The following is a 9,630-nucleotide window of genomic DNA, read 5'->3' on the forward strand; positions in this document are numbered from 1 at the left end:
AAATTCACAAACTGTGCTTCCCAGGCGGGATGTTTGCACCAGGTCACATGCCTACGCATGTGCATGGGGTGGGGCACAGTTACTCAGTCTGGTCAAAGGAAAGGCAGGATGGGTATGCCAAACCTGGCATAGAGAAATAGAGAGCCCAAGAGATACTTGGCATGAAGTTTCCTCTGAAAACAATACAATCAAATGATTCAGAAGGCCTGTTCCTGTGGGGCCTTGTACAGAATGGCATAGCTCCCCATTTTACAGATGAGAAAACAGAGGCCCAGAGATGGGGTGAGCTCAGCTGCGTGGACATAATCAGGATCACCCAAAGTTGTGTGGAAGGTCAGAAAAGTTGCCGGTGTCTCACAGTGTGACCACGACATGACTGTGCCATAAAGCCAGGAGGTGGTGGTGGCTCTTAATCAGGGCTCTCAAACTGACGGTGTCCCTGTGTGTAGTCCCGGTGGGATTGTCACCAGACCACCAGTTTAACCATGCAAATTCGGATTCACTTAGAACTGATATTTCAAAAGAGATAAAGTAGCTAAGACCTAGTCACAAAATAGGGCACAGTCTGTGGCTTGAAAGCATGGGTCAACCCAGCTTTAAGACGACATTAAGGTGGTAACTCTAAGTATTTCTAGAATTACAGGACACTGGGTAAAGTGTTAAAACAGCAACAGCCAAGATACCGAGTGTCTTCATAAAGACACACATGAGATGCAGTTGGATTAGGGCCTAAGGAGCAGATGGGGGCTAGCTAGAAGTCCACGTGTGACATTCACCTCAGATCAAGGAGTACCTGGAGAGGTGGTGTGCCCCTCAGGTCTCCAGCTACGGCGCAGGTCCTCAGTGCTGCACCCTAAAATCCATCAGCTCTCACTCAGAGGCCATCTGCTGGCTCCACCCAGCGGCGGCTCTTCAGGGCCCCTGAGATGGGCCTGTTCCCCAGAGACATGGACCCACCCACGTGCCTTTGGCTTGAGGACCCCTGCCAGCCCTGCCCGCTCCCAGCACTGCACTGCAGTCTGCATGTGCCCCTCCTCTCCCTCTGTCCTGCCGCAGGGGCCACCCTGCTCCGCCACCCTCCCATTTCCCTCTGAGCTGCTCACCTGACTGATTCCACCTGGGCATCTCCAGGGACCCCAGCAGGCCTGGGAGGCCATGCTCGGTCCCTGGGGCTCCACTGCTCAGAGCAGTTGGAGCATCTTCCCTGCAGTGAGGGCCTGAGCTTCATGTCTCTAGTCCAAGTGGTTTGGAAGCCCAAGAACCACCTGCTGCTACCTCCCCAGCGGGCTTGAGTGTGTCATCCGAGCTCCCGGCTGCTCCTTGGCATCATGCCAGAGAGCCACAAAGTGGAGTCTGACACTCCCAGCCAGGGTGGCCTGGCGTGTTCTGATAGGGAAGGGAGCCCCCTGAGCAGCCTCCTGACCCCCTCCTCATCCTGTGCTGCTAACTGAGCCTCCTCGGGGTCAGTCCATTCCCCGAGCCTTGAGTCTCCCCTCTCTCCTCTCTGCAGGGCTGCTGATGGTCTGTATAGTGATTGGTGCTCGAAAGCTCGGGGTCAACCCAGACAACATCGCCACACCCATTGCAGCCAGCCTGGGAGACCTTATCACGCTGTCCATTCTGGCTTTCATTAGCAGCTTCTTCTATAAATACAAAGGTAGGGGGCCCCAAGGAGGAGGGGCTGCCAGCAAGGCTGAGCGGGAAGGTTTGCATGTAGCTACGACATCCAAATTGGGCGCCGCAGGAAGGAACCTACGGCTCTAGGGTGGAGTCGGCGATCCTCCTTTTATAGAAACAAAGCCTGGAGCCACTGAACAAACCAAGGTGCTCTCCAGCAAGTTCCCCGGCTCCCCCAACCGTGTCAGCGGACACCCAGGGTGTCAGTTACCACCTTAGACCAGGGCATGCGAGGAGGCCAGGGGGGTCCGGGGCTGGTCTGGCCACTTCAGCGCAGTGACAGTGCCTCCTTGGGGAAGGCAGTCACGCTGGGCACATGTCAGATGCCCGAGAAGTGTCCCGAGGAGGAAGGTCTGTCATGGGCGGCAGCAGCACATGCTCTCCCTGCAGGTGCCAGCCAGGGGAAGCCGGCCTGGCAACCTGCTCAGCAGCTGAGGGAGGAGTTCGCACGTCTTATGGCAACAGGCCCTCACTCCACCAGAGGTCCCCCAGGGCTGCATGAAAACAGAGTCTGCTCAGGCCCTGGGCAGTGTGGCCAGGCAGCGTCACCCAGGCCCAGGGGTTTTCCCTTCCGGGTGTCCACAGCTGACCACTCCCTTCTGAGTGCCACACTTTTTACTTTCCGCCTGGCACAGTCTCGCTAAGATGGTTGCACACAGCTGTTTGCATCTAGTAGGTGTCGGTTCCGGGCCCAGTCAGGACCCTGGGTGCTCGGGGGCGGGCAGCATAAATGAACGGAGTGGGTGGTGATGAGACGGTGGGGAGGCCGGGGCATGTGGGGCAGTTGGTGGGAGGAGATGCCCCAGACAAAGGAGCAGCACAGCGGAGCTCCAGCTTATCATCGCCTCGTGGGAACACACAGCCAAGCGTTTGAGATAGCACCCCGTGTTCATCACGTGTTGGCAACGGAAGCAGAGCAACAAAAACACTTCCGCTGTCAGGTGTTCAGGCCCGGGGAGCCTTTCTCGGCTCTGGGCTGGCCCCTGGCTACCTTGGGAACTGCCTGCCACCAACACTATTTAATGACTTGGGAGGTTCTCAATGTTCATGTACATGATAATGAAGAGTTAATAATAAGATGACTTCATTTTATTTTTAAGCCAAACTGAATGTAGAAGAAGATTTGTGTATGGGTTGATCCTGTTTCATTTGCAAAATTAACACAGGTCACAGGTGTCCCCAGAGCCTTCCGCTTCGCCCCTGCTGTACCCTCCTGAAGTAGTGGGTTCCAACACACGACTCATTAGATGTTGCATCATTGTTGCATTGTCCATCTCTCCAGTTGGACTGAGTTTATCTTGGGTGCACTGGGCAGGGTGGGGAGTGGGTCGCTGGGCCTGGCACATAGCAGACACATCTTCCCTGACAGGGTGTGAGCCATGGACTGTCTCCCCTGCGGTGTAGTCGGGAAGACCAGCCACGAGCAGGGGCATGGAAGCGTTCACCACAGGCCTGCGGGAGTAGGAGGGGGGACCTCTGCCGAGGCTTCTGAGGAGTTCCAGAGACTAGACGCAAAGGTGTCCTGCTAGCAGGCGCCCCTGCAGGCTGCTGTCTCCCAGACTGTTTGACACTGGCTTCGATCTCACTGGGTGGGAGGAGGCAGGGGAGGGTATTTATGTCAGGAAAATAGCAAAACCCGAGAAGTGAGAGTGAAGGGGGCAGGGCCTGAGGACAGAGAGGAGCTTTTCCATTGCTTAACAGGATGAGAAAATGCCTGGGAAGGTGTGGTAGGACAGTCACCTGAAACTGATGAGGACGGGAGCTTCTCCTCACACCTCTAGAGCCTTTAGTTCCCAGCCCGCCTCATCTCTGCCACCCAGGCCACTGCCCACCACGCCATGCTGTGCTCTGGCTCTGCGTGCATCCCCTTTTTCCTTCTTTCTCTTCCCAGACAGTCGGTTTCTGACTCCCGTGGTCTGCATCGGCTTCATGGCCCTGACCCCGGTGTGGGTCCTCATTGCAAAGCAGAACCCACCCATCATGAAGATCCTAAAGTTCGGGTGGTTCCCAATCATCCTGGCAATGGTGATCAGCAGGTGAGCAGAGTGAGGGTCTCTCCCCTCTCCCCTTCTCCGTTCCATCCCCCGTCTTTGTGTTCAAGAGAGTGGCCTGAGAGCCAAGGACCCCCGAGGAAGGGGCGCTCACTGCCCTGTGGCCATGGTGGGCGTGGACTGCAGCTGCGGCTCCTTCACTAATTTCCATGGCTGGTTGAGTCAGACCTCTTTACTCTTTGCCTCTGTTTTTCTTACCAAGAACCCTACACTTGTTTGTTCTGAGAGGCAGCCCTGTTCACATTTGCCAGGGCACCAGAGAGCCAGGAAGAGCCGAACCTGGGAACATCAGATGAGTGCGGAGTGCCATGGCGATGTGGGATCCCGCCTCTCCCGTTCCCCTGCTGCCTCAGCTCTCCCCGGCCTGGCCCCTGCTTAAGCTGCAGGGAGTGTCTCATCTGGCCTCAGCCAATGGCTCTGCAAACCCCATTTCCACAGCATGGCTACCTGTGGGACCTAGAGAGCTGAGGAATTGGTGCCTCTACAGCCAGGGCCTTTAGCTGAGCCCAGGTCTTCTACCGCTCCATCCTCAAGGGCCCTTTCCGCTAGCAGACCCTGAGGGGGCCACCCCAGTGCTTTCTGATGTGCTTTCCTAACTTTGACTCTCAGAGAAGAGAGGCTAGTGTAGGTATCTTTGCTCCTGGGTTCCTTACACAAAATGATTGCACTTCTTCAGGGCTCTTGGGTTGGGGCCGCCTTGGCTAAGCTACAGGGGCTGGTGGGAGCGAGGTCTCGCTGCAGCACCTTCCAAGAACAAGGGGCCGGAGATGACACTCGTGCAGGTTCGTTTTCTGCTAGGGAACGGCTCAGGTGCAGGTCCGGGGCTGTCACAAGACAGAGCCCCGCGAGCCGAGAGGCCTCAGAAAGGAGCTTATTGTTTGTTTTCAGTGGGCAGACACTTCGAGAACTGCGAAGACCAGACTAGAGATGAAAATGCATGTGGGAGGTGCAGGGCACACTGTGGAGACAGCCTGGCTGCAACAGATACCTTGTAGAGGGCTAAGGAAAGTGTTTGCTAAGCTGAAAAGACAGCCTGATAAGGCAGTTTGCAAGGACGCTTACAAGCGTAAACTCCAGTCATTTAACTGCCGTCTGCTCTCTCCCCAGTTTCGGAGGGCTCATCTTGAACAAAACCATTTCTAAAGAGCCATACAAAGGCATGGCCATATTCACGCCCATCATCTGTGGTAGGTATTGGCAATCCCTGTCACCTGGGCACCCTGGGCTGGGTTGGCCCCGCAGCCCCAAGTGGTGGGGGCTGGCAGCTGTGACATCAGAGGTCCACCCCGGGCCCCAGAGGCAGAGCAGGAAGCTGGCAGGCAGAGGCTACCGAGGCTGGTTTTCCTAACAGAAGAAGACCTCAGGGGAGAAGCCATGCCCATTGCTCCACCCGATCACCCCCTGCTCCTCACAGGCCACTGAGACCTGAGCTTCCCCACAGGCTAAATTCCATGCCTTGAAGGCACCCTGGAACCAACTCCGGGTTCTCACACCTGCAGAATGAATGTGGCCTTCAGAACTGGAGTGTTGGCCTCTCATGGTTTTTCTTTTATTTTAACTTAGATCCACTGGTGACATTACACGTAAAAATCTGGATTTCTGTTTTCTTGGAAAGCGAGGCTGTCACAATACTGGGTTTACACTGGGGGTAGGGCTGGAATCAGCTGCCACTGAGACAGGACCTGTGTTGTCCAGTTTGCCTCAATCCCCTCCATTCCCTGTTGTCTTTTACCCAACCCTTCACTGATGCACCTTCCAGGCTTAGGCCCTGTGGGTATTTGCGTGAGGAGCCCTCTTTTATCCAAAGCTTGGTATGTGTCGGTTTCTGATAAAGCTCTGTCATGGCACCAGTGGTCAGGGGAGCAACCAGCCATGAGGACTTTTTGCACAGTTTGCTTGATGCCCAGGCTGTGGCTTTCTGGGACTTCAGAAACAGGCTGCAGGGTCCTTGGGCCAGCCTCCCCGCAAGACGCACATTTCCGTGGGAACTCAGGCCTGTGTTCCTTGAATGTCAGGCCTGTGTTCCTTGAATGTCAGTCTGCACCTCGACAGAGTCCAACAGGGTCTATTCCCAGCTCAAGGGCTGGCCATTATACATGAGGACAGCAACAGCCAAGTCAGGCCCAGAAAGCCATAAGCCTGGGAAGATAGCAGTGGATGGCACCATCTCGGATACCTATAGGGGCCAAGCAAGCAGTCTGACTGAGTTAAGCAGGTAAGACAACAGCTAGGCAGTGAGGAGTGATGGGGAGCAGGGCCGTGTTCCCGGACTGGAGGGAGTAGGGCCTGCTCCGCTCTGGCCACTTGCTACCTGGTAGGAACTAAGGTCTGGAGTTGCCTGAGCTGACTTGTTAGGAGAAGCTGGGAATCTGGATTAAAGGCCCAATTTGTAGATGCTGCCAATTAATTTGGGTTATTTTTTAAATCATGTGTGGGCCAGGCAAAGTAGATCTGTAGCCACCCTCTGCCCACTGACCATTGCTGGCTTCGTCTGGAAGCCCGAGACGGTTGGTCTTTGCCCCCGGAGATCACGGGGACACGTGAGGTCCAGTAGGAGATTGTTCCCTGTGGAGCGGAGGAAATAGGATGGGGCAACCTGACTCCACCTCAAAAGGTGACGGTCACCCTCGTGGGCCCTGTTCTCTGCCAGCCCCAAATTCAGCCCCACTGACTCTCCTCCCTTTTAGCATGGCCCGTGTCACTGGGCCCTCTGCCACTGGAAGCCCCAGCTCCGCCATCATATGATCATCTCTCCTCCCTTACTGCTCTTACCATTGTTCTCTTTCCTGTCCTTCCTACCTGAGGTGAGAAAGTTCCCTTTTGTTTTCTCAGGTATTCAGGTCTGTTCTCTGGTTCCTGTCACTTCCTATGGCTTCAGTGGCTTATCAAGACACCTCCCATTGACCTCTCCATCGACTCTCCTCCCTCTTTCATTCTCCCTCCTTCCCTTTCACACTCCCTCTACCCAATAAATATGTATCAGGGGACCTACTTTGCAACACTTCCTTCACCTCAAGAGCTGCCAAGGTGATACAGGTACTACCTTGCTACCTCATTCATGAGGTCCAGGCCACCCTCGTTTGGTGCTAAACGAGATCTGAGGTGAAATGGGAAAGAAGGAAAAGAGGTCAGGTGTTGAATCGGAAGACTTCCTGGAGAAAGGGACGTTAGCATAAGGAACAGAACTCAGAGACTGGCATAACGAAGGGGAAACCAGGTTCTTTTTCTCCTCACAGGTGTGGGTGGCAATCTGGTGGCCATTCAGACCAGCCGGATCTCCACCTACCTGCACATGTGGAGCACACCTGGGGTCCTACCCCTCTGGATGAAAAAATTCTGGCCTAACCCATGTTCCACTTTCTGCACTTCAGGTGGGTCTTAGGTTTTTCAGAGGCCATGGGGCCACTGCTTTAAACAAGTAAAAATTAATGTCATTAGGACCTCATATTTGTAGCCATGATGTCTAAGACCAGTGCTGACATCAGCACAGATTATCATATGGAAAAGCTGCTGCAAACAGCTTGGATGGGGCTGCAAATTGGATGGGGCAGGGTGTCAGGGAATCCCCAGAGTGGAGCAAACAGTGTGCTCCAGGCTGATGGAGACTCAGATATGGCTGCCAGTCAGCCCTGCGACAGGGGAGGTCCCAGCACAGGAACAATGACTCTGTGAGCACCCCTGTCTGGGAGAAAGCTGCCCCTGAGTTCCTGCCCCAATGCCAGGCAGTCCAGTTCCTCTTCGTATGTGTCTGGGCCCCCCAGAGTCACTCGGTGCTGGAACTCAGAGGTATGGCGTCACCCTCCAGCAGCCTCTGTGTCTCTCAGCCACAATCCCCGCTGGTTTTTACAGCCTGAAGTTACGGGGACTTCTCTTCCCAGCTCTGGTAGCCTGGGCTGGGGGTTGAAACCCCTTGCTCCTGAGGGAGGAGGGATGGGGGAGGGGGAGGACAGGACTCCGCAGAGACAATCTCCCTCCCGATTAAAAACACAGCACACATGGGCGCTGGTCCAGCGGATTCTGCGCCTCCACCTCTCCTGCCAGTCTTAGTGTACTTTCTTCTTTACATCTGTAGTCGTAGGACTTCATTCAGCCAACTCTCAGGCGGTTCTGAATGACGGTGGTTCTGTATTTTAGTTGTAATTTTGATGTGGTTGTGGGAGGCCAGAATACAAGCATTGACCTACACTGCCATCTTGGTTCTCCTGAATTCTTTATGTAGCTTTCTATAAATTTTCTTGAGTTTTACGTCACTTTCCAATAATAATTATTTTGCCTCCTCCTTTTTAAGTTTTTTTTTTTTTTAAGAATATAACCTTATCTGATTTTTCATCATGAATAGTTTTTGTTGCTCTTCTATGGTTTCATTCTCTCTCTACATATTATTTTATAGATTTTCCAGTTTCCAAGCTACATATGACTTCATTCCTTTTCCTTAAGTTGATAAAATACATTCTATCAACTCATAAGCAAATGGAGGCTTACTTTTCATTGACACCCTTTGTGTGTGAGTCGTCCCTCATATTCACATGTTATAGTTTTAAAGAGAAGGGCAGGGGAAATCACATTGCTTATAGTCTCAGACTCATGGAGCACTGGTTCCTGAAAAGAGGGAATCACTCAGACCTCACCAATGTGGTGGAGGCCCCATGAGGGCACTACCCTCCCCGATCTCTAAGGATCACTCGTTTTTCAACACTCCCGAGCTTTCCACCTTAAGCCCCTTGCACATTCTCTTTCTGCTAGCCAGAATCTTCTCCCCCAGATTCAGATCTCAGCCTAAATGGCATCTCCTTGAGAGAGCTTCCAATTTCTGTAGCTCATTCCCACTAATAGACGCTCATTCTCTACCATATTAACCTGACCATACCCTGAAAATACTCTACCATATTTTCTTCTTAGTACTTGTCACAATTTGAAATGACCTTTCCTATTTGTTTCTGCTATTCGATTCCAATTTTTCTATCTTCTCTAAAATTCCAGTTCCATGAATGAATGGCTAGGGCTGTATTCCCCATCTGCAGAAATATGCCTGCCACATAGTCCACCAGGGCTGTGTGCGCTACTCCTTGGCACCTTCAGGAAGTAGCTGAATGAATGTGGATGCCCCACTAGAGACTGTCACGTGTTAAGCAGGTCACACAACCTCATTGGTTCTGTTTCTTCCAGAAATTAATTCCATGTCAGCCCGAGTCCTGCTCTTTCTGGTGATTCCAGGCCATCTGATTTTCTTCTATGTTATCTACCTGGTGGAAGGCCCTTCGGTTCCAAACAGCAAGATCTTTGTGGCGTTCTATCTGCTAGCAGGCCTGATCCAGGTAAGGACGATGGTAGCAGCAGCAAAGGAGCATTCAGTGGTGGTTCCCTGTCCTGGGAGAGATGCTGAGAAGGTGGAGTTGGAGGTCCTGGACATGCAGGTCACATCTTCCAAGAGTCAGGTTAACTTGTTCAAGCTCAAGGTCATGATCCAGACCCAGAGGCCATCCCTCACTCCTCACTAGACACTTCATGCTGCACCCTCCACATGGCACACTCCACATAGCACAATCGTTACTCCACCCTTCACAAGGCACAGTCCATACTGTATACAACTCACCCCACACCCCTCACCAGAGGATCAGAGGAGCCATCCTGAAAATGCCGCATGTTGCCCTGAAGCAAGCCGGTGAATAGCTGGACCTTATGCGCCACTCATTAGAGACGGGATGTGTCAGGGCCAGCCTGACAGGGTTGAGCCGGGCTGAGGCAGGGAGGTGGGAATTGAGAAAAGAAAGAAAGACAGGAAAGCGGGGTCGGGAGGACCCCAGTTCTCTTGATGAACTGAAGCAACTTTATTAGCCACACAACACTATTTATACATAACACACTGAATAGGAGGTCTATCAAGAGGAATGTATTTTTTGTG

General features: G+C 53.1%; 1 protein-coding gene across 6 annotated transcripts in view; it reads left to right on the plus strand.

Moving 5' to 3' along the window:
• The window catches only part of SLC41A3 (solute carrier family 41 member 3), a 33,668-nt gene that overhangs the window by 17,025 nt on the left and 7,013 nt on the right, over positions 1 to 9,630 (plus strand). For 5 of the 6 annotated variants that reach the window (XR_001513781.1, XR_001513780.1, XM_006763236.2 and 2 more), the window contains 5 exons: positions 1,511 to 1,657; positions 3,569 to 3,713; positions 4,836 to 4,915; positions 6,965 to 7,099; positions 8,895 to 9,043. Coding sequence is in view for 4 of the 6 variants with exons in the window: in XM_006763236.2 (XP_006763299.1) it covers positions 1,511 to 1,657; positions 3,569 to 3,713; positions 4,836 to 4,915; positions 6,965 to 7,099; positions 8,895 to 9,043 (656 nt within the window). In the remaining 2 variants the exon portion in view is untranslated. The remainder of the gene's footprint in view (positions 1 to 1,510; positions 1,658 to 3,568; positions 3,714 to 4,835; positions 4,916 to 6,964; positions 7,100 to 8,894; positions 9,044 to 9,630) is intronic. The other variant, XM_006763237.2, reaches the window with a different exon arrangement.

Source organism: Myotis davidii, unplaced genomic scaffold (genome assembly GCF_000327345.1).
Source record: "Myotis davidii unplaced genomic scaffold, ASM32734v1 scaffold78, whole genome shotgun sequence".
Taxonomy (NCBI): Eukaryota; Metazoa; Chordata; class Mammalia; order Chiroptera; family Vespertilionidae; genus Myotis; species Myotis davidii.